The 26,234-nt window shown below is 34.5% G+C and overlaps 1 protein-coding gene across 1 annotated transcript in view; it reads right to left on the bottom strand.

Moving 5' to 3' along the window:
- The window catches only part of CNBD1 (cyclic nucleotide binding domain containing 1), a 409,277-nt gene that overhangs the window by 339,335 nt on the left and 43,708 nt on the right, over positions 1-26,234 (bottom strand). Inside the window, 1 exon segment of the mRNA XM_033842861.1 lies at positions 17,414-17,572. Within this exon segment, the coding sequence (XP_033698752.1) occupies positions 17,414-17,572 (159 nt within the window).

The following is a 26,234-nucleotide window of genomic DNA, read 5'->3' as shown; positions in this document are numbered from 1 at the left end:
AGACTGAAATTGAAGGGATGGAAAAAAGGGTATTCCATTCAAATGGAAATGAAAAGAAAGTTGGGGTAGCAATACTTATATGAGATAAAATAGATTTTAAAACAAAGACTAACTAACAAGAGACAAAGCAGGACATTACATAATGATCAAGGGATCAATCAAAGAAGATATAACAATTGTAAATATATATGTACCCAACATAGAAGCACCTAAAAACATAAAGCAAATATTAACAGACATAAAGGGAGAAATTAACAATAACACAATAATAGTAGGGGACTTTAACACCCTACTAACATCAATGGACAGATCATCCAGACAGAAAATCAATAAGTCATTATACCAGATGCACTTAATAGATATATATAGAACATTCCATCCAAAAACAGCATTCTTTTCATGTGCACATGGAACATTCTCTAGGGTAGATCACATGCTAGGCTACAAAATAAATTACCATAAATTAAAAATTTTGAAATTCTATCAAGCATATTCTCGATGAAAATGCTATGAGAATAGAAACCAACTACAAGGGAAAAAAGCTGCAACAAAAGATATGTGGAGGCTAAACAATATGCTACTAAACAACCAATGGGGTCACTGAAGAAATAAAAGAAGAAATGAAAAAATACCTGGAAATAAATGAAAATGAAAACATGACTCAAATGCTATGTGATGCAGCAAAAGCAGTTCCAAGAGGGAAGTTTATAGTGATACAAGCCTACCTCAGGAAACAAGGAAAACCTCAAATAAACAAATTAAGCTTACACCTAAAGGAACTTGAAAATGAAGAATAAACAAATCCCAAAGTTGGTAGAAGGAAAGAAATCATAAAGATCAGAGCATAAATAAATGAAATAGACACTAAAATAATAATAGAAAAGAATAATGAAACTAAGAGATGATGCTTTGAAAAGATAAACAAAACTGATAAAGCTTTAGCAAGACTCATCAGGGGAAAAAAGGGAGAAGGTGAAAATAAATAAAATTAGAAACAAAAATGGAGAAGATACAGCCAACACTGCAGAAATACAAAGGATTACAAGAATACTGCTATTATACACTAAAAAAAATGGACAACCAAGAAGAAATGGACAAATTCCTAGAAACGTATGATCTCACATAACAGAACCAGGAATGAATAGAAAAATATGAGCAGACCAATGACCAGTAATGAAATTGAATTAGTAATTAAAAAAGAAAAACTTCCAGAAAACAAAACTCCAAGACCAGGTGGCTTCATAGGTGAATTCTACCAAACATTTAGAGAAGAGTTAACAGCTATGCCTCTCAAACTATTCCAAAAAAAAAATTACACAGGAAAGAATGCTTCCAAACTCATTCTATGAAGACAGAACCACCCTGATACCAAAGCCAGAAAAACACATCACAAAAATAGAAAATTACAGGTCTATGTTGCTGATGAACATAAATGCAAAAAATCCTCAACAAAATATTAGCAAACTGAATTCATCAATGTATTAGAAAGATCATACCCCATAATCAAATGGGATTTATCCCAGGGATGCAAGAATGGTTCAATATCTACACTAAGGAAAGGAGGGGTCCTTTTTATATTGAGTGGGCTATAGTTGTAGAAGGGGGACTACTATGGCATTCAGTAGAAGGACACAGCCAACCTTGCCTACTCAGCAAGAAAAGACCCAAAGGAATAGTTACTCTGACTTCAAACTCCTTCTATCCCTTTTTATCTCCTAGTGTCTCCCATTGTGTAATACTAAATTCAACCAGAAAAAAATGTCCAGGAAGAGTAACTGACACAGTTTATACAAGTCATACTTTTGGGGCATAAAGCAGGGTGGAAACAAGTATATGTGTGTGTGCATGCACCTGTGTGAGTATATTACCTACTATGTGCATAACCTTTATTTTATTTTTATTTTATATTGGAGTAAGCACTTCATATGCTCTCTCCTTAAGTTTCATAAAAATCCTGGGGATAGATATATTTATCACTTGTTTAAAAATAAGGAAACTCAGGTTAGATAAAATATTTATGATCATGTAAGCAAGTTGCAAGCTGGGTTTTCAATTCAAGACTTTTTTAAAAGAATGCTACTACTCTAAAATGTATTTTTCCCTTCAACAAAGAGACAATATCACACAGTATGATAAATTACTAGAAGCATACTATTAAAATAAAATACATGAAAAAGCTTCTCACTATCCCTACAATTGTTTATTTAATGCTATTGTAATGTTATATTTAATGCATTAAGATAAGTAAAAACACAGTATATCTATTTGAAAGGAGATAAAATGATCATTATTCCCAGACAGTATTATGGCAATTAAAACAATTAAAATAAAGTCAATTGAAATATATTAGAATAAATATTAGTTCAGTAAGGCAGTCAGTTACAACTATATATAGACCTAGTTAAATAGCTTTCCCATATACTTGCAATACTTAGAAAATACAATGATTTGAAAAGTTTTAAGAGAATAGATCCTAAAAGTTCCCATCAGAAGGAAAAAAAAATTGTATCTATATGGGATTGTGGATGTTAATTAAATTTGTGGCAATCATTTCATAATACATGTAAGTCAAGTCATTATGCTGTACATCTTAAATTTATACAGTGCTGTATATCAATTATAGCTCAATAAAACTGAAAGAAAAAAGTACTTCTTAAATTGTGCCCCCTAATTTCCTTTGAGCCTGGTGTTGAAAAAAAATACAATAAGAAAATTATGCATTTATAACATTCACAAAAAGATATAAAAGCTATATGAAATTATATGAAACTCTATTGAGTCACAAAAGAAGACTAAAAAAATGCAAAATATTTGCCATGTTCCTGAATGAGAAAGTTACTATTTTATATATATATATGTATTATTTTATATATATAATTAATTAAAAAAATAGTAAGACTAGTAAGAACTAAAAAAATAGTAAGAAATTATCTTACCAGATATCAACACACACCATAAAGCTAAGGTTATTTTTAATTCAGATGAATTTGGCATAAGAGTAGACATCAATAAAACAATAGTTAGCCCAAGTATATAAGGTTAACATGTGACCAAATTGCATAACAAAGCAATAATTATGACTGAAATGTCCAAGAATTTAAATGATAATATGAAGATTTTGGCAAAGAACCATAAACTATAGAAAAGAGTCCACTGAAGTTTCTAGAAATGACAAGTGCAGTAACTGAAATTAAGAACTCCATGAATGAACTAAAAAGAACTGGTGAACAGGAAAATAAGAGCAAAAAAATACACAAGATGAGACAAAATGATGGCAAATACAAGATATTTTCCAATGATGGAAACAAGATAGAAAACATATAAGACATTATAAGAAATTCTAACATATGAATAAGTGGAGTTCCAGAAGGGTAGCATAAAGAGAGCTCATCAGGAGCAACATTTGGTAAACTAATGGTTAAAATTTTTCCAAAACTAAGGAAATCAAACCTGAACTTTGAGAAGAACTACAGAGACTTCCCTGGTGGCACAGTTGTGAAGAATCTACCTGCCAATGGAGGGGACACAGGTTCAAGCCCTGGTCTGGGAAGACCCCACATGCTGCAGAGCAACTAAGCCCATGCGCCACAACTACTAAGCTTGCATTCTAGAGCCCACGAGCCACAACTACTGAGCCCGTGTGCCAAAACTACTGAAGCCTGCATGCCAAGAGCCCATGCTCCGTGCAAGAGAAACCACCACAATGAGAAGCCTGCACTCTGCAACAAAGAGTAGCCCCCGCTCACTGCAACAAGAGAAAGCCCACAAGCAGCAATGAAGACCCAAAGCAGCCAAAAACAAATAAATACATAAATTTATTAAGAAAAAAGAAGAAGAAGAACTACAAACTGAAGATGAAAAAAAATCAAATTTTGGGTTAATCACAGTAAAAATTTTAAAACCAAAGAGAAAAATCTTAAAAACATCTAAGAAGGGGCTTCCCTGGTGGTGCAGTTGTTGAGAATCTGTGTGCTAACACAGGGGACACAGGTTCGAGCCCTGGTCTGGGAGAATCCCACATGCTGTGGAGCAACTAGACCCATGAGCCACAACTACTGAGCCTGCGCGTCTGGAGCCTGTGTTCTGGAACAAGAGAGGCTGCAACAGTGAGAGGCCAGCGCACCACGATGAAGAGTGCACCGGCTTGCCACAACTAGCGAAAGCCCTCGCACAGAAATGAAGATGCAACATGGCAAAAATAAATAAATAAGTAAATAAACTCCTACCCCCAACATCTTTTAAAAAAAAAAATCTAAGAAAAAGTAAAGTCTTATTACTTTCAAAAGAGGAACAAAGGCATAACAATGAACGAGACAGATAGCTGACTTTGTAGTTGAAACAAAGCCATAAAGAGATAAAAGAAAATGACTGCCAATCTCAAATTCCATTCTAAGCAAAAAAAAAAAAATTTTTTTCCAAAAATAAAGAACAAATATAGGCATTTTTCTAACAAATAAAACTTGAAAGAATTTTCTATCAAGAGACCACACTAAAGAAAATATTAAAGGGTATACTTCAGGCAGAAAAAAAATGAAGAGATGAAAATGTTAAAACTGTGGGTAACTGAGAAAAAAAAAAAGACTCTTTGAAGCCTTAGTAATACTGATTTGTAGGATTTATACACAGAGTAGAAAGATTTCCAGATCCCACCATCTCTCAACCAAAATAGTCATGGTTTTATTTGTTTAACACATTATTTATCTGTATAAAGTTTATTCTGAAATGAGCTCTACAGCTAGACTTGTTAAAAACCCAGTAAGCTTCAATAAGTTCTATTACCTAAAACAAACATAACATTAAAAAAGCAATTGAAGGAAAATTGCAATAAATATATAAAAATGCCAGGCAGGCTTTTCTTTTTTAGCAACTTACAAATTGATTTTTAAAATTCATATGAATATACAAAGGACTAAAGATAACCTAAAACAATTTTGGAAAAAGAACAACAAAATGGAAGATTCACACACCTGATTTCAAGACATATTTAAAAACTATAGTAATCAAGACACTGTAATATTAGACTAACATAGACATATGTCAACAAAATATAAATTCCAGAAGTAGACCCACACATATATGCACAAATAATTTCCACCAAAACTACAAAGGCAGTGCAATCCAGAAAGAGTACTCTTTTCAAAAAATGTACTGGAATAATTGAATATCAATGAACAAAACAAACAAACAAATAAATAAATAAATAGAAAACTTCTAATCATACTTTATACCATTTGCAAAAATTAACTCAAAATGGATAATAGACTTAAATGCAAAACCTAAAACTATAAAACTTGTAGAAGAAAACATATAATCAACCCTTTGAGATTTTTAGTAGGGCAAACATTTCCTAGATATAATATCAAAAGCATGATTCATAAAAGAAAAATTATTAAATTGGATTTAATCAAAATTAAGTACTTCTACTTTTTGAATCACTGTGAAGAGAATGAAAAAGAGAAGCCAAAGACCGGGAAAATATTTACAAAGCATATATCTGATATATGTTCAAATATATGTTCAGAATATATAAAAATCCTCAATATTTGTGCAAATATTTTCCCTTTTTAAAATTGAGTTTTCACTTTTAAAATGTGCAAAGTATTTGTGCAAGTATTTCACCAAACAATATAGATGAATGACAAATAAATACATTAAATATCATTAGTCATTAGGGAAGTACAAATTAAAATCATGATATATCACTACACACCTATTAGAATTATTAAAATTTAAAGAATGGCCAAATTAAGATTTGACAAGAATGCAAAGGAACTAGAACTCTCATAAACTAATAGTGAAAATGTCTTGTGGTACAAGAGTTTTGAAAAACGGTTTGGCAATTTCTTAAAAAGTTCAACATACACTCACCATAGACTAAGTTGCTCCATTTCTAGGTTTTTACTTAATAGAAATGAAGACAAATGCCCATGCCAATACTTGTACATGAATTTTCATAGCAGCTTTATGTAATAGCCAAAAACTAAAAACAAACCAAATGTCTATCAACAGATGAATAAACTGTTGTATATTCATAGGGTGGATTACTATTCAAAAAAAAAAATAAAGAAATGAACTACTGATACACAAAACAACATGAATGAATCTCCAGATTAATTGTGTTGAGTGAAAGAGCCAGATTAAAATACAGTATATACTATATGATTCAATGTATATAAAATCCTAGAAAATATAAACTAATCTATAGTGGCAGAAAGCTGATTAGTGATTGCTTGGGCACAGGGTATAAGGTTGGGCAAAAGGAAAGGACTACAAAGTTGCACAAGGAAACTCTTGAGAATGATGAATATGTTCATTATTTTGATTGTGATAATCATTTCATAGATGTATACATGCATCAAGACATTAAACTGAATGCTTTAAAATATGCATTTTATTGTATGTAAATTTTACCTCAATAAAGCTGTTTATATTAATAAGATATGATATATATTATATATTAATATTGTGTATATTATTACACAATAATATATTAATATTGTGTATATTATTACACAACAATAGTATACATAAAGTCATTATTTCTTCTTTATTTGATGCTTGTCAAAATCTATCATGATCTGCAAATATATTCTGGACAAATATCAAATATTTGGGGTAAATATACATATTAGGCAAAATCCTTTTTGTGAAGATTTTGTTCTCCTTTGCATAAATGGTACTCAATTCATATTACAATTATTTATGTCTACAATATATAACACATATAAAGCTCTTTATATTAGCAATACACAATTAAAGCACAATAGAAAAGACAGGAAAAGGCTAAGATCAGATAGCTCACACCAACACAAACAAATACAAATATCCAATAAATGAATGAAGAAAACCTCAGCTTAAGAAGGAAGCAAAAACAAAGGCAATTGTGATGTTTTTGTTGTGTCCTATGAAATTGGAAAAAATTTTAAAGCTAATTTCACTGCTAAGGGCAATATCAATTAGTTCATTCTTTCCAAAAATAAATGTGGTTTAAAGTATTAATAATTATAATATCTTAGTCTTTTATCTACCAGTAATTCCATTTCAAGGAAATCATTCTAAATAACCAGAAATTTGATAATTTCTCTTAGCTAAAGAATCAGGTTTTGTTGATTTCAAATAAGAATTTTAGATGTTAAATTATTAAGTTTGTGACACCAAATAGCAAACAGAAGAGAAGTAATGTTTAGAAATGTTTAGCTAGAATATGAGAATAATTATCAGTTAACCAAACAGAGAATGAATGCTTCAGAGAATTTTTGCCAGCATAGTTTTCAGCTAGTTGACAAGGATCTAATACATTGAACATTGAAGAAAGATCTAATACACTAAAGAAAGAATATTGATCCATATCCTGATGGTATAATTTGCTGTGCAACAAACTCAATGTAGTGGCTCATTTTGAAACTAAATTCCATGCAGACCATGAGATAGGAGGTATAGTCACAAATCCATTGAGAGCATGTCATCCTTGAATATTAAGGGAACCAACTAAACCATTATTTTGTAAGAATAAATGTTTAATGGATGAGAGGAAAGACACATAAGGAAATATGTTGCAGGCTTTTAAAGACTACCAAATTGTTTTATTACCTCTCTGCAGTTAGACCCAGGACTTGACAAGCAAGAGTTACTATGCAGAACCATACTCTGTTAGAAACAAACAATCTTTCCAAGATTTTCTAATAAGATATTACTTAAGCCTAGACTTATTTTTTAAATCTCTCCAAAATAGTTCTTCATGTCATGAGATAACAGCTCCTTGGGTATAAAGGCAATCTGTCCAAATGTATAATCCACAATTTCATACATATGTAACTAAGACATCTTACTTGATAAAGGTAGAACTAACTTTCAATATGACTTTAATAGACTGTTAAATAATTACATTAGGAAGGCAAGAAATGTTTTTTATATGTCCAGACATTAAATTTTTAACAAAAATTTGCATCTTGTGATAATGTCAGCAATTGTCATAAGAAATATTTTAAAAGCATCATACTCTATTCTGTCATTAAATCTGTAATACATAACATGATAAAAACTCCCATTGGAGTTATCCATTCTGATCTCTCAATGCATGACGTGTGCTTTCTATTACACTTACAAATCTAATATAGTAAGAAAGCACTTATACCAAATACCTAGAAAATATTTCTATGACAAAAAGGATTCTAACTTGAAATGAACAAATGAATAGTCACCCAAGGCAATAAGTCTCAGCTTTAACATTCACATCTATGTTGAAATAACATATATCTTATGGACTGAATGTTTATGTCCTCCCAAAATTTATGTTAAAATCTCAAGCTCCAATGTGATGTGGTATTAGGAGGTGGAACATTTGGGAAATGATTAGGTCATGAAGGTAGAGCCCTTATGAATGGGATTAGTGGCTTCAATATTGTGATTTATAAGCAATATAGATTTGGTCATTCAGATGACCAAAAGCTATTTCTCATATATGTTTGGTCTTTGTTTGTAGTTTCTGGCTTACAACCCCCAAAACCCTTGGAGTTTTCTAAGTGTTGACAGTGACAAAAATGTCTCTTGATAGGTTAATAAAGTGACTTTTGGACTTCACCTGAGAAAGGGGGCTGGTTGCCAGGAGAACCAACCATATGATTAGAGGATTGTAATTTTCAGTCCTACCCTCCATCCCCAACCCCCAGCACCTCACCTCTCCACCCCACTCCAACCTCCAGGGAGGAAGAGGGCCATTGGCTATTGAATCACCAATAGCCAATGATTTAATCACTCTTGACTATGTAATGAAGCCTCTATGAAAAGCCAAGAGGACAGAGTTTGGAGAGCTTCCAGGTTGATAAACATGTGAAGATTTGGGGAGAATTGTGTGCTCCAAGAGGGCATGGAAGCTCCACATCCCTTCCTACATACCTTGTTCTATGGATGTCTTCCATCTGGCTGTTCCTGAGTTATATCCTTTTATAATCAACTAGTGAACTAGTAAGCAAATTGTTTCTCTGAGTTCTATGAGCTGCTCTAGCAAATTAATTGAACCCAAGGAAGGGACCATGGGAACCTGTGATTTATAGTCAGCTTGTCAGAAGTACAGGTAATAATTTGGACTTGTGACTGGTATCTGAAGTCCAAGAAGGGAGTTGTGGGAACCTCTAATCTGTAGTAGGTCAGTCAGAAGCACAGGCTTTCAACTGGTGTCTGAAAGGGGAGGATGGGATGGAGAAAAGACAGTAGTTGTAGAACTGAACCCAAAAGCTGTGAAATCTGATGCTATCTCTGAGTAGGTAGCATCAAAATTGAGTTGAATTGCTTGTTGGTTCAGGGAACCCCCGTTTCACACATTGGACAACGAGTGTGAGAAGAGACCCTGAGAGCTCTCACCATTTCTTCCATGTGAGGACAAAGCAAGAAGAGGGCCACCTATGACCCAGGAAGTGGGCCTTCACCACACAAGGAATCTGCAGGTGCCTTGATCTTAGACTTCCCAGCCTCCAGAACTGACTGTGAGAAATAAATTTCTGTTATTTATGCCACTCAGTCTATTGTATTGTTTTTTATGGCAACCCAAATGGACTAAGATGAAGCTATACAGTGAAAAAAATTTTTTTACAAGAACTATGTAATTGAGGGCATTTGCTTATTTCCAAACAATAGAAGAAAGATACAAAGATATAATTTTCTTAAACACTAGTTAATTTGTGACCAATTAGTAACTTCTGAAACTCCAGTACAAAAATATCACTGGCAGCTTTTATAAAAAAATTCTATCATGATATGGAAGATTCTTTGGGAAAGGGAAGATTGACTTGTACAAAGGGCCTATGATGGACCAAGTAATATTTGTGAGGCTTTACATTTTTAACTTCATTTAGGCTTCACAACAATGATCCTCTGAGGTTAATAATTGTGCCCATTTTATAGATTAGTGAATTATGTATCAAGAGGTAGAAATTTGCCCAAGGTCATACAACTAATAACTAGAGGAGCCCAGTTCAGAACACATTTCTTCCTGACTCCAAAGTCCAGGCATTTTGCAATACGTGCATCCCGAATGTAACTTTAACTCTGTCATTGGTGGGCCAAGACTCAGTGCCTTGTTCTTCTATACTGTAAATCTGTCAATGAGTTTTTTAATCTCTGTCCTTGGCTAACTCATCTCCTTAACACAGATAGCTCTCTTTTTTTAGTTTCCATTCTTATAAATGATCACTGTTTCTGTCAGAAATCTAAATTACTTTTAGCATTTACACAATTCGTTATTGTCTTACTTTCTCTTTTAGCTTCAAATAAAGACTCTCTTTTCTAGAGGAGAGGGCCTTTCCAATTTCACTTAGTTTATAACCTGATTCTGTATTTTTAACAGAATTAATAACCCACAAAGTGTTTTTCTCTCAATAGCATGTAGACCTAAAACATAGTTTGAGATGACAATTCCTCATCTTATACGCCATTTCACTAGAAAACAGCACTGTAAGAACCATATTGCATTTGCATTTTAAAAAGCTTGAATCTAAAAAGCAAAAATCCTCATGTCCTTTTAGGGAGAAATTCCTCTCAGTCATTCCTGAGAAGTGGCTTTGCATCACTGCTCCACTGAAACATAAAGATCTTCAGATGCCTCATTCCCTCAAAGGAAACATCTTTAATTGGAGAAAGTAGGAGAAAAAACATTTGGGCCAAGTTTTCTCAGAAGATCTTAAACTGCTTTTCACCGCTCATTTATAAATTTGTCTCTTCTCCTACACTTTCTACAGCCCCCACAAATACATATGCACAACACTTTTCTTCCCAGAAATTAGCCATTTATAAAGAAACCAATTATTTTTACCAAAGAAATCCATAATTGTATTTTTAAAGCTGGTGGTGTTATAGGCAATGTAATCAAATATGAACATATGAGAGCATTAGATGAATTGCCCAGCATTCTCTTTGTTGGTGGTCAAGTTGAGCAAGTAATCTAATATGCTTCCAGGAACATCAATTGAAAACTGTTCAGTTCGTCTTTTTTTTTTTTTTTAAATCTTTATTGGAGTATAATGCTTTACAATGTTGTGTTAGTTTCTGCTGTAAAACAAAGTGAATCAGCTATACATATATCCCCATATCCCCTCCCTCTTGCATCTCCCTCCCACCCACCCTATCGCACCCCTCTAGGTGGTCACAAAGCACTGAGCTGATCTCCCTGTGCTATGCAGCTGCTTCCCACTAGCTATCTATTTTACATTTGGTAGTGTGTATATGTCAATGCTACACTCTCACTTCGTCCCCGCTTACCCTTCCTGCTTCCCGTGTCCTCAAGTCCATTCTCTATGTCTGTGTCTTTATTCCTATACTGCCCCTAGGTTCACCAGAACCATTTTTTTTTTTTTTAGATTCCATATATGTATGTTAGCATACAGTATTTGTTTTTCTCTTTCTTTCTTAACTTTGTATGACAGATTCTAGTTCCCTCTACCTCACTACAAATAACTCAATTTCATTTCTTTTTATGGCTGAGTAATATTTCATTGTATATATGTGCCACATCTTTATCCATTCATCTGTCACTGGACACTTAGGTTGCTTCCATGTTCTGGCTATTGTAAATAGAGCTGCAATGAACATTGTAGTACATGACTCTTTTTGAATTATGGTTTTCTCAGGGTACATGCCCAGTAGTGGGATTGCTGGGTCATATGGTAGTTCTATTTTTAGTTTTTTAAGGAACCTCCATACCGTTCTCCATAATGGCTGTATAAATTTACATTCCCACCAACAGTGCAAGAGGGTTCCCTTTTTTCCACACCCTCTCCAGCATTTTTTGTTTGTCAATTTTTTGATGATGGCCATTCTGACCCATGTGAGGTGATACCTCATTGTAGTTTTGATTTGCATTTCTTTAATGATTAGTGATGCTAAGCATCTTATCGAGTGTTTGTTGGCAATCTGTATATCTTCTTTGGAGAAATGTCTACTTAGATCTTCTGCCGATTTTTTGATTGTGTTGTTTGTTTTTTTTTGATATTGAGCTGCATGAGCTGCTTGTATATTTTGGAGATTAATCCTTTGTCAGTTGCTTCATTTGCAAATATTTTCTCTCATTCTGAGAGTTGTCTTATGACACCGGGTATGGGCCTTACGCTCCAGCACCATCCATTATCAACTAGCTCATGTCTTTTTAAAAAAATAAATCAAATTCTACATGTCATATTGTACTCCCTAAAACAGAATTCAGGCCACAGTCATCTCTTGCCTAGACCAATTCCATATAGTCTTCTGACAGGTCATCCAAATCTCCTCCTGGGACCCACAATGGACTCTCCACACATGACCCATCACCATGTAAATCAAAACACATAATTCCCATTTTGCCTATCACACCAAGATTAAAAATGTACCACAGCCTACAAGACCCTAAGTAGTGATCTGGTTCAGCTACCTCTGAAGCCTCATTTCCACCAACTCTTCCCTTCATTTAGGCACTTTCATAACACTGGCCTCCCTTGCTAATTTTTTTCAATTTGCAAAGCACATTGCCATCCTGAGCTCTTGCACTTGTGTCTCCTCTGCCAGGAATTCACTTCTCCAAGATATTTGACTCACTATCTCTCTCATTTCATTAAATTATCTGACTTCTCTAATCATTTCCATCATGCCCTATACACCTATTCAGCACTAGTTTTTGTTTCTAATACTTATCACTAACATAATATATATGTGTTTATTATCTCTCTTACATTAGAACATAAGCTCCCCATAAAGGCAAAAATATTGCCTGTTCACCACTGCAGTCCCAATACCAAGGGTATGTTCAGAAACATGTGGGAATACAAAAGTATATATTGAATTCATTAATAAATGAAGAATAAAATCAAAATTATTTATAAATTAAAATTCCAAGCCATATATTAATTCATTGCTTTTAATATTGTTTATTCATGATCCATTTCCCCTCTTTCTGAAATACTTTCTCTTTTGAAATGCTATCTCTTACCAATTGAATATAACTTCAGTAAAATTGTAAATTATAATGTACAGCCCCCATCAGCATTTATTCAAGAGGTGAGTATTGAAAACAAACTACAACAATCTGACTCCCTATCCTTGAAACTAAAGTGTGAGCCTAATAACCCCCAATCAAAAATAGTTGTACCTGATTGAGTCCAATGTTGTACCAATGCTGGAGAGGGTGTGGAGAGAAGGGAACCCTCCTACATTGTTGGTGGGAATGTAAATTGGTACAGCCACTATGGAGAATGATATGGACGTTTCTTAAAAAACTAAAACTAGAGTTACCATATGATGCTGTAATCCCACTCCTGGGCATATATTTGGAGAAAAACATGGTTCGAAAGGATACATGCACCCCAGTGATCATTGCAGCACTGTTTATGATAGCCAAGACATGGAAGCAACCTAAATATCCAACAACAGAGGAATGGATAAAGAAAATGTGGTACATATACGCAATGGAATATTACTCAGCCATTGAAAAGAATGAAATAATGCTATTTGCAGCAATATAGATGGACCTAGAGATTGTCATACTGAGTGAAGTAAGTCAGACAAAGAGAAATATTGTATGATATGCCTTATATGTGGAATCTAAAAAGAAGTGATACAAATGAACTTATTTACAAAACAGAAACAGACTCACAGACTTAGAGAACAAAATTATGATTACCAGGGGGGAAGGATGGGGGTAAGGGATAGTCAGGGAATTTGGGATCGACATGTACACACTGCTATTTTAAAAATGGATAACCAACAAGGACCTACTATAGAGCACAGGGAACTCTGCTCAACGTTATGTGGCAGCCTGGATGGGAGGGGAGTTTGGGGGAGAAAGCATACATGTTTATGTATGGCTGAATCCCTATGCTGAATCTATCAAAACATTGTTAATTGGCTATACTCCAATATAAAATAAAAAGTTTAAAAATAAAAACAAGATATCCAGAGGTGCATATCATATCCAGCATCTAATACTTCTTCTCCATTTTGGGAGCTATCCAATATTCTTCCACAGGTTCCCCCTCTACCCCCTTCCTTTTTTTGGTTATTTGTTTTAATTAGCCAGAATCGGTTTCTGTTGTTTACAATCCAAAATTTAACTAACACATATGGTAAGCTTATATTCAATCTGACATACCTCAAAATACAAAATTTAACGGAAAGTTTCTCAATTCTCTTTTTTCTCTCTCTCATCTCTCCCTCCCATTGTCTGTTCTCCACACACACTTCCCTATTACAGTGTACCGTAGTTACTCAAACCCTTCCTCTATGGTGACATCCCCCATACGTGCCCTTTGCAACAATTTTAATGTTTCAACATCATTTATCCTTCCTCCCGTCTAGCACTGTTTACTCAGAGTTGCTGAACTGAAGTATAAGTTAAGAAGTAATCGATATGATTAAGCCAAAATAATCAAGTTATCAATAATCAATATTCTTAATCTTGTCAAGCATATTTGTATTTCTTTAAAAAGAGGCTACTGTTACTCAAAATTAATTTGTTAAAATTTCAAGTAGGGGGACTTCCCTGGTGGTTCAGTGGCTAATACTCCACGTTCCCAATGCAGGGGGCCCAGGTTCGATACCTGGTCAGAAAACTAGATCCCACATGCTGCTACTAAGAGTTTGCATGCTGCAACTAAAGATCCCTTGTGCCACAGCTAAGACCCAGTGCAGCCAAACAAATTTATTAATTAAATAAATACTTTAAAATATTTTTCAAGTAGGATGACAAGGTGAAGAATTTTAGAGAGTATAAGGTAGTTACTTTTTTAAATGTATTCAATGACATCACTCAAGTAGTCTGTGGATCTGATCATGGTTCATTTAAAGATAAACAGAGGGCTTACAGACAAGACAACTTATCCATCAATTAAACAGATTTTAGTTGAACTACTTTTGTGTGAATACATAAAGCATACAGACCCATTACAAATGTGATTAACAGAGTCACAATGAGATTTATAATGTTACCAAATATGGCTAGCACACCCCAAGGGGACCCTCAGTCACCTCTCCCTGCATTTTGGGGGGGTGGAGGCAAAAGCAATGATTTGTTTCTAACCAATAGACTATGGCAAAGGTGATGGAATATGAATGCCTTTAGTTAGGTTATATAAGACATCATCTTAGCAGAATGAGAGAGAGACAGAGACACAGACATAGAGAGAGAGACTCTCCATTGCTGGTTTTGAAGATTTAAGCTTCTATGTTGTGAGAAGGTCTGAGAGAGAATGATATGGCAAGGACCTGCGTGACTTCTAGGAGCTAAGAGGAGCCCTCAACTAGAGCCAGGAAGAAAGTAAAGCCCTCAGTCCTAGAACCAAAAGGAATTGAATTCTGCCAAGAACACGTGAGTTTGGAAGAGGACCTCATGCTCTGGAAGAGAATATAGTCTGGCAGATACCTTGATTGAAGTATTCTGAGACATGAACAGCTAAATTTTGTTCGGAGAGATAACAAATGTATGTTGTTTCAAGCCACTATATTTATGTAATTTGTTACACAGTAATAGTAAACAAATTCACTCATATACCAAGGAGACAAGAAGATAAAATTCATGTCTGTAGAACAGTCATAGATTGTGGATTTAGCACATTCATTGCTCTTTTACTTACTAGTTTATCATATCCACTTCAAAGCACTGATGTGAGGATTCAATCAGAAATCTTATGTGTAGATTTTAAGGCTTTGTGTGAATATTAAACATCTCATAAAAGTGAGTTTCCTCCTCATTTACTCTGCTATTTAACTCAGTGGGTGTCACAGCCCCACTCATTGACAGCAGTCAAAACCCTCATTCTGAAGAGTCACATTTGGATAATTCTGAGCCACTGAAAGTGGAAGCTTGCAGTACTTCAGGATCTCCTCTGCCTACCCACCCACCCATTGTGTCACATGTGAGTGAGAAGTGGGTTCTGGAGATTACCACTGTCCCAGCATCTATTGTTACAGTATTTGGAGACTGGTTGTTATATGGACTCCACTGAGGTCCACATCAGGATGTAGCAGTAGCTTCTTTGTTCATTCTCCCTTGTGTTTAGATAACCTTCTACCATGACCCCTTTTCACTTCAGTCCATTGCTCACATGGTGCTTGGCTCTCATCCATTTCTTGTTTCCATCCTGACTTGAATGTAGATTTACTTCCTAGTATTTTGACACCTTGCTGGAGAACCATAGCCACTTGTGTTCCTCCTGCATCTAAGATAAGAATTTTTTGTTATCCAGAAACTGCTACCTTTTAATTTTCAGAAAGATGAGGATTGAAAATCCATTGAAAATTCTGCAGCCCAGCACAATCTGAAATCAGCAGTGAGTGATTCATGGGTTTCTAGACACTTAAAATTTTTAATCCAGTACATTTTTTATTCAACATTATGGTTGACATTTCATTAAGAATGAAAATTGCTGTAGCATCCTATAGCTCCAATAACTTTTAGTGCTGTAGTGATTTTTCTAACAAGTATATTTTTTAACACATTCACTGAACACATTCTAGTTAAATTTGCTATTTTTTACAGCTTACCAGTTTAACTGTACTCCTGTATGGCAGGTGGTTATGATGTCCCTCTCTACAATTCCCTCACACATGCTTTCCTATAAAGTAACTAGTCTTTGCTGTGTTTATTTATTGTCATTCTTATAAGTAAAAGCATCAGAAATCTGACCATTCTCAAAGTTCCTGGAAGCTCTGACCATATTTTCTCAAACTTGCCATTAAAATTGAAGAAAAGTACTTATGGCATAGAATTCATAGTGTATTTCTCTAAACATAAATACCAGATTTTTCATTTCTCATCCACCCTACTGGTCTTTTAGCCTCATTTCTAGTATGATACTTTTACTTCTGGCTTTGTTTCTATTGTCAATCTCAATTCCAGTATCCAACACTGTACCATGGTTTCCTTTCAACTTTAGTTGTATTCACAAATCCAACACCATCTCTAATAACCAGCCTCCACCCAGATTTAATCCCCCTTTTCTCCATCTTCATCTCCTTCAGACAGTTGTACCCCAGTCACAGCACAAAGCACTCCAGAAAATTAAAGAGAATATGAGGTAAATTTATTTAAAGGCTCTTTGTTGGGGAAGACAGTTTAAATTTGTGAAGGACTGCCTAACCATAAGTTAGTGAAATCTTAAACATAATTTTGGTTTAGCATAATCAGTAAATAACAACTATTTTGCTTGCAACTTAAAATTAAAATGATGTGCCACAATTGGATATAGTACCAACATATCTATTCTATGCCATGAAGACTGAATTGATGAAAATTGCACTCATCTAGAATCAGTCTCCAGTATTTCCAGCTCTCCTGAATCAATCATTAGTGCTAGTTTGTAAATAAAGTACACTTAGCTGCAAACAACTAACTTTTAAAAAAATCTATTCAAAAGAATTACTCAACTACAAGAATTAATATATTTAAAATACTTACAATTTCTTTAAGATAGCCATGAATTCTACTAACTTCTCTTCAGATGTTTTTGGTCCATATAAAGTATGGCCACCACGTGCTTTTTTAACATGGATAGATATGTTGTGAGAATCATCAGGTTGTTGGGGTTTACTTTCTGCTGTGCCTTCAGCAGGTTTTCTAAACAAGGAAGCATAATATTTTATGGTGTTGTGTTTTGTATAAAAATTGCTGACATGACTTTTTACTGTCAAGAGTAGAAATGCACTGTTCTGAAGTAATTTGGCATTTTAATAATATATTCTTTCTCAATGCTTGTTTTTTTCCCAGTCATTAATAATGCAATTAAACACATATATAAAATATTTTCTGGGGCTTCCCTGGTGGTGCAGTGGTTGAGAGTCCGCCTGCCAATGCAGGGGACATGGGTTCGTGCCCCAGTCCAGGAAGATCCCACATGCCGCGGAGCGGCTAGGGCCGTGAGCCACGGCCGCTGAGCCTGCACGTCCGGAGCCTGTGCTCCGCGACGGGAGAGGCCACAACAGTGAGAGGCCCGCGTATCGCAAAAAAAAAAAAAAAAGAAAAGAAAAAAAATATTTTCTATGTACAGAATTTGGTTATAGGTATTATATAACAGTCCCAAGTGATTGAAACATCTTCCATAATAAATTAGGTGCATATATTTAGGGAAATATTTCAAGTCAATGGTCACCCTTCTTTTACACTCTTACAGTTGTTTCTCAGTGTTTTGTGGGTTTTTTGTTTTTTGGTTTTTTTTCGGTATGCGTGCCATCTCACTGTTGTGGCCTCTCCCGTCGCGGAGCTCAGGCTCCGGACGCGCAGGCTCAGCGGCCATGGCTCACGGGCCCAACCGCTCCGCGGCATGTGGGATCTTCCCGGACCGGGCTACGAACCCGTGTCCCCTGCATCGGCAGGCGGACTCTCAACCACTGTGCCACCAAGAGAAGCCCCGGTTTTTTGGGGGTTTTTTTGACACCAATGATAAAAGTAATTTTTTTTAACTTTTGTTTCCAACTGGTAAATTATGAATGTCTTGGAAGCAGTCACCATACTTCATTCTTGTGCTATAGTATATTACACAACTAAGTCCCTAAGAGATGTGTGAATGGATAGCCATTTCCCATTTATCCTTCCAGCTCAGAGCTTTCCTATTAAGAGGTCACTAAAAACCTAAGGAAAAGCAATCTAACAAATGTTGTCCATCCTTAAGAAAAAAAATAGTGGAGGAGATGCTAAAAATCCAAATGATCATAGATTAGTCACCTTTAATTAATACATGAAAAGATTTTTTTAAGTTAAATATAAGATAAACATGATGTGGAATAACAATAACAATCATCACATTAACATCTACCTGAGTCCTTTTAAAAGTGCTGACTACTATATTAAACATTATATACATATATCTCATTAACATTAACTAAGTGAAATAAACAATATGATCCTCAATTTAATAAGATGAGGAAATTGCAGCTTAAAGAGTTTATATAATTTGTCTAACCACTCTTATCCACTTTCCAGTAGAGCTGGAAAGAGTTTTTTGCAATCTAAAGTTCACAGAATATTAAAACTTAATAGCAAAACTTACTTATCTGATATATTCAGAAGCAAAGATACTTTAGCATAACTTACAAAGATAAAATTAAGAGCCAAAATCCATTTCCCCTTACACCACTTTCACAGAAGCTCAGCCATTCTATCCATAGAGACGTAGGACACTATTTAAAACTCTATTCCCAGTTATGTCTATAAATAGTAAGTACAGTAAAGCTCAGCAGTGGTTAAGATTCAGATATAAAGCAATTGGCTGCTTTCCTCCACCCAGCTCTGATTCTCAAATGAAATGGAATAGAGTTCTTTTCTTCTAGAGGAGAGAGGTCTGTGGACTGGAGGGCAAGGTAGAGGTAGATATGGTAAACTTTGTGAGGGAAATTTAGAAAGTGAGTCCCCATGGACCCAGTATTCTTCTGGCTCAAGTTCATCATATTTGTCCAAGGCAAGAGATTCCTGGCATTCCTGCTTTTACATTGAAAATCACAAGGCAGCCAAAGGATTCAGAATAGTCCCCATTGATATTTAAGATATTTGAAGCCAAGCAGGTGATACCAAACCACCAAAAGCAACAGCAGGAAATAGATGGTCATATATATTAATTAATTAACTGATTGATTAAGCTGTGTCCTATGCTCTTTGGTAAATGGTAGAAAATAATCCTCATCATTATATTTATATACTAAAACTAGCAACAATTCAATATATATAATCTAAAATTTTCAGTCATATAAAATTCAAAATCATTTTATGAGGGATTAATAAATGTGTAAGTTGCCAAGGCAAGTGGGAGTATAGGAGGTTGTGGACATGATTCACATCTTTTCTGGAGCTATGTTTGTAATCTCAGACTTCTCTATGTTTCTGTGTTTCACAATTACCTGTACCTTTAAATTTTTAGTGAAATTTTATACTGGGTAAAATCTCTGATTCTCATAAGTCTAATTTGATAACTGGATCCTTTGTGTTATTCTCAGACCTCTAAAGATTTTTTTCTTTCATACAAGTCCTACTTGTTACATGATAAGATTGTTACAAGATATGTAATATTTGCACTATTACGTTACTTGTATATATGTAATAATATTTCTGTAACCGATATGTTTAGGATTTTTTAAATAAAATTCAGTTTTATTGATCATTGTGGTAGCATAAACTATTTTTCTCTTTTCCTCAGTAATCAGCTACTTTAATAAGCTCTTTTTTTTTTCAGTTGACCATCTTAAGGATTTTTTGGGTGGTAGATAAAAAGGTGTAGATGAAAATAAATGGGAAGAAATTTATTGCTTTAAATGCATATAGTTTTTAAGAAAAAATAGTTGACAATCTATGAGCTAAGGATCTATCTCAAAAAGTGAAAAAAGAAGAGCAACTTAACCCAAAATAAGTAGAAGTATATAAGTATATAATAAAATTGGAACAAACATATCTAATAATCTTGGCAAACCATTAGTCAAGTACAAAAAGAGAGAAGGCAGGAATAAATAATATCAGGAATGAAAAAGGAGACCTCATCACAGATCCCACAGAATAAAAGATTATACTATGAAAAATTTAGATGAAAGGAAAAAGTAACTATGAAAGTACAAATTAACAAACTGACACAAGAAGAAATAGAATATTTGAATTTTTCTAGATATTTTAAAGAATATAACTATTAAATAAGAATCTCCTCACAAAGAAACTCACAGCCAAAGTGGCCTTACTGATAAATTCTACAAACTCTTAATAAATAAATAAAACCAAACACTTCAAGAAAATAGAAAAGTCATATATACTTTCTGTCTAGTTTTATGACATCAACATAGTCTTGATATCAACATCTGGCAAGGATTTTACAAGAAACAAAAATTATAAGCCAATAACATGATGCAAAAATCTGGAGCAAAATATTAACAAACTGAATCCAGTGATAATTTTAAAAGATAATATAGCATAGCTTAGTTGAGGTTACACCAGGAATACTATTCCAGAAATGTTATTCAACACATTAACAGTACACAGGAGAAAAAATCATTAATAACTAAATAATATTTAATATGATACAATATTCATTTGTAATCAAAATCTTAGCAAACTGAACACAAGTGAATTTTCTTAATATGACAAAAGTATTTGCAAAAACTACAGTATTTAGAGTGAAATATTAAAACTTTGCCTCTGGAATCAGAAACAAAATGTGCATACTGTTCTAACCTATTTAATACTATAGTGGAAGTCCTGGGCATTAAAATTAATATAACTAAAAGTATAAGAATTGGAAAGGTCAAGTAAAGGTATTATTTTTTCAGATGACAAATTATATACATGGAAAATCCAAATGAATCTACAGATACTAGAATCAATAAGAGAATTCAGTAAAGATGCTGAGTAAAAGTTTAATATACAAAACATCTATTGTATTTCTGTCTTTATGTTCCTTAATATCTAATGCAGGAAGGCACTAATAGAATAATCAGTCTTATAAATGTGCTATTGAAAGATGTTAAAAGTGATATGAAGAATTTATACACATTGTGAAAACAACCATAGGGTGCTTATCAGAGTGTAAAAGCTGAGACATATAAGATGACAAAACGTTAGACAAAAAATATTCCAGTAAGAAGCTAAAAGGAATTTTTCTGGAGAAGAAACTTCTAAAAATGCTAAATTTTACTCAAAAATATTTTTACCCTGCCATATAGGCATAGCCGCTGTTCAACAGATAAATATTCTCTATTAATCTATTCATACTTTTTTGGCATCACCATGTCCAATTATTTGTGAATTAATTTTTACTCCAAGTAAATGATATGGGTGCATGAAATTATTTATAGTATTGGATAGATACCATAGAACGCTAGTAATTTTGTAACTCTATTCCTTTCTCTGCTATCGACTTTTAACTATTTTTGGCATTGTTTTGCATGTAAGCATGAACCAAGACAATGGCATCAAACTAATAGCATCTAATTCCTCATTGCCACACATTTGCAGTTTTAAAAAAACAGAAAAATAGTAATTTTGCTTAATCCTAACCCTTTGACCCTTGAGTACACTTCTTTGTGATACTTTGCGTGACAAAATGAGAATTGCAGATAAAGTATTTTTGTGGCATTCTAAAGAAATTTTTGTCTCAAATAAAAGTGCTTCTACTACTGAGTTGCAAGCTGAATTATCCACTTTCTTCATTGTGCTGTATAGTTACTTGAAAGAACAACCAACCAGCTACAATAATTGACTTGGATATTTAGGATTTATTTTTTCAAAAATGAGTGAAGTGGGATTGTCAATTCAAGGAAGATGCAACATTTGTTGCCAATGATAAAATGCAAGCTTTCAAGTGAAAATCAGAATTTTGGAAAACTTGTATTTACCTCTCTCTGTAAGTTTGACAGCTTCCCAGTACATAAAGGCTTTTCTGATGAGATCGGTTGTGATATTAACAATATCACAATTGTGTTTTTTTCTAATATTACATAAAGAAACATGTCTACATTTGCAAGATCTGCATAGTTCAATGGACCAATGTTTTCCAAATGACCAATGTATGTATTACAAAATCATACATTGGTGAAAGAGCCATTCATAGTGCAAAATATAGTTTTTATAGATAGCAATTTTTTTGTTTGTTTGTTTTGTTTTGTTTTTTTGCGGTACACGGGCTTCTCACTGTTGTGGCCTCTCCCATTGCGGAGCACAGGCTCCGGACGCGCAGGCTCAGCGGTCACGGCTCACGGGCCTAGCTGCTCTGTGGCATGTGAGATCTTCGCGGACCGGGGCACGAACCCGTGTCCCCTGCATCGGCAGGCAGACTCTCAACCACCGCGCCACCAGGGAAGCCCAAGAGCAATGTTTTTTAATTGGCTGTATTCTAGATTTTTTTTTTAAATGCCTCAGTAAATTCATAGCGATTAGCACCAGCACTAAGGAAAATAAAGTAAAATTTTGCATGCATTATCTCATCCATTCCTCCAACATCACTCTAAAGTATGTATTATTGTCCCCATTTTTAGATGAAGAGACTAAGATTCAAAGTTTAAGGTAATTTTCTTAAAGTACCATAATTGCCAAATTGCAGAACTGAAGTTCAAACCCAGATCTGATTAGTCCAGAGGCCATCACAAAACTTTATCCTCCATATATCCTTGCATCAGAGCTCTTACAAGCTTTTTTATCATTCTGCAAAATCCTTCTTTAGCCCCCTCCACCACTTTTTGTAAATGCATATAAATTTTACTAAGTAGTAGTTAGAGCCAGATTAATATATGTACTCTTTCTTAAGATATTTTCTGTAGGATTCTTCAATCACTTTTTCAAGAAACTGAAGTCATCCTGACTTAAAAATAAAAATTAAATTCAGTCACTTCAAGTACACTAAGTTAACTCTATCTGTTGATTTTAGCCTAATTATCATTAATGCCAAACCAGGGAAATAACAATAGGTAAATCTCCACCCCCAGGATGAAAGCTGGTGAATTGCAGACTTTGTTCCGTGCTGAGCAAGAGTGCTGACTTTGTCCCACACATTGCCAACATACCCAAAGTTAAAATTGAGGAGAGTTGAAGGTAAGTTCCATTTTAAACTCTTGACAGTCAACATTGGAATCCTGTCATCTCTTATAATATAAGAAAGAATATTTTAAGGTTAGAGAGAGGTAAGCAATATGTCCCTGGTTTCTACTAAATTAATGTCCTTGACAAACTCAAAGTCTTCTTTTTCATTTCCAAAGAGCAATAGAAAATCCACAGTTAAAAACGAACAGTTGGACTTACATGTACTCTACAGAATAAAGGAGCAATACATTTTCCTGAATATATGACAAGCTATACAAATATGCAAGAAAGTTAAGTGGTTTGGAGAAGATTATTTCACAGATTTACCGCCTAAGGATTGATTGAAATCGAGCCCCAAATCAAAAACTTGGGATATCTAAAGACAACTTTTAATATAGCAGTATATTAACATACATTTACAAAATAATGATCAAATACCATGTTCTGCCTTTTCTTATAACCTAAATTCCCTCCAGTCACAATTCAACTCAGCGAACGCTTCTTGAACACCCAGCCCAAGCAGAGTTCACTGTGTTCATTATCTCAGCTCCCAGGTATGAATCATTTCCATTTTTCCATTTAATCACCCTACTTTTTCCACCCACAGAACATTGCTGAATTGGTCACACACTTGGATGATTACAAATCTACGTTATCTAATTTTAACTGATCTTTGATTTTGCTCAGCATTCTTAAATTAGCTCTTTGTCAAGCTCTCATGCAGTCACCTCAATGGCTTTCATCTAGTTCCTTTTCCAGCCCCATTTCCACGTTCTATAGACAGCCTTTCTTTCAGTACTAATGCTCTCTACCTAACCTCTATATAGGAATTAATGATTATTATTGACTGTTGAGAAATAATGATAAATCCCATTCCAGTTATTCAGCTGTAGTGTCACTCAAGCCGAACCTAATTTTGATTGATTGATGATTGATTGATTTGTCTTTGCCAATATTTTGTTTAACACAGGTTTACTGCAGGAATTATAATAATTTCACAAGCCAATAGCATACAGGATAATGTCACTTTTTCTTTTTTTTTTTAAGTTGAGGCTTTAAAAAAAAAATTATTTATTTTGGCTGCACCAGGTCTTAATTGCGGCATGCAGGATCTTTTTTTTCAGTTGTGGCATGTGGGATCTAGTTCCCTGACCAAGGATCAAACTCAGACCCCCTGCACTGGGAGCACGGAGTCTTAGCCACTGGACCACCATGGAAGTCCCAGAATAATGTCTCTTAAGAAGCCAATAAATAAATAATCTCCAAACTAATGACAAATTTTTTAAAAAGTCCAAATTTAGGAGAGGTGTACCTTTTTAACAGTTTGTTCCCAGGAGAGTTGGCTTAGTAAACCACAAGCTGAAGGCACAAAAGCAAAAGTCAAATGTTGCTGTTGGAGCGCACTGCTAGGGAATGAAGACTCAAGTGTTGACCGGCTAAATGATCTTGGTGGGGCTGCTGCACTGTTTTCACCGTTGCTGGTAAAAGGTCTTACCCTGACAGGAAGCTAATGCCACAAGGTCTTCAGAGACCTATTCTGATGAGCAGAGTTGCCTTGCTGAGGCCAAACATTCTCAGATAGTCCTCACGATTCTGGGTATTTATAGTCTAAATGTCCCCTCACCATAGTTGCTTATTCATTTGTTCTAATTGATCAGCCCCTGGTGGTGCCCCTCAGCAGCTGAGCTACAGAGTGCTTCAGCAGCAGCCTCAGATGTCCATGATGCTCTCCTCATGCAACACCTTCACTCTTATAGAAAAACAGCTTTCCTTATAAAAACAATTTCATTCTTAGATCAACTTTGATTTATTGAAGAGAAGAATTAAATGCAGAGAAAATGTGGCCTGTGAATTTTCAGAATTTCTCTTTTGATTTTATATTAATCTCCTCAAGTAAGTCTTAACCCCATAGGGCTAATCTAAGTAATGAATGGAACCCCTAATTTGGGGAAATGGAAGGACCAATTTAGAGACAGGGAGGCAAATTTCCTGCCAACAATGTTATACAACCTGGAAGAAACTCCAAACTTTCAACCATATCCTTCTGAACCATAAAACTGACTCTCTTTGAATAAAAGATGGCTTTTCTCCCTTAGTTGCATATGGTCTTTGATGAATAGGATTTATAAGACATCACCATCTACATTACTTCTTCAGCTGAACTCATAATTTCACCATGTCCACTACCTAACTCTTAACTGATGGTATCACATTTTTCCATTATTGGGATATTAGTCGGTAATTCCATGCAATACAGATGGTATCAGCAGGGATCTACTGGCCCCTTAAAATCTAAATAAGTTCCCATGAAAATTCATGCAAGTAGAAAGCTCTTCCTAAAATTTCAGCTATTTCCTAGGAGATTACATTCTGATGTTACCTCTGCCACTGTGCTTCTTCCTTAAATACTCTCTTTATTCCATGTCTTGTTTATGTAGAAGTAAAACCAACCTTTCTTATATCTCCTCAACAAAACTAAATTAAATTAAACCAAGTACTCAGAGCATTTGTAAGCATAGTAGAGTTCATTAAATGCTGGGGTTATCTTAGGTGTTTGTATCACATATGATGCAGGTACTTGAAATCCATTAATAGATCTTTCTTTTCTTAAATGTCCTTACCCCCATGTCCAGGACCAGTGGGTTCTCCTCACTCAGTGCACACCTTCCTTCAATTATTTCCTGGCTATTCTTGCTTCTTTTCTACCCCATTTTTGTCTGCCTTTCCTCACTCC

This window comes from Tursiops truncatus, chromosome 17, assembly GCF_011762595.2.
Source record: "Tursiops truncatus isolate mTurTru1 chromosome 17, mTurTru1.mat.Y, whole genome shotgun sequence".
In the NCBI taxonomy this organism is placed as follows: domain Eukaryota; kingdom Metazoa; phylum Chordata; class Mammalia; order Artiodactyla; family Delphinidae; genus Tursiops; species Tursiops truncatus.
Note: the sequence above shows the minus strand (reverse complement) of the source record. Positions and strands in the feature narration are given on the sequence as shown.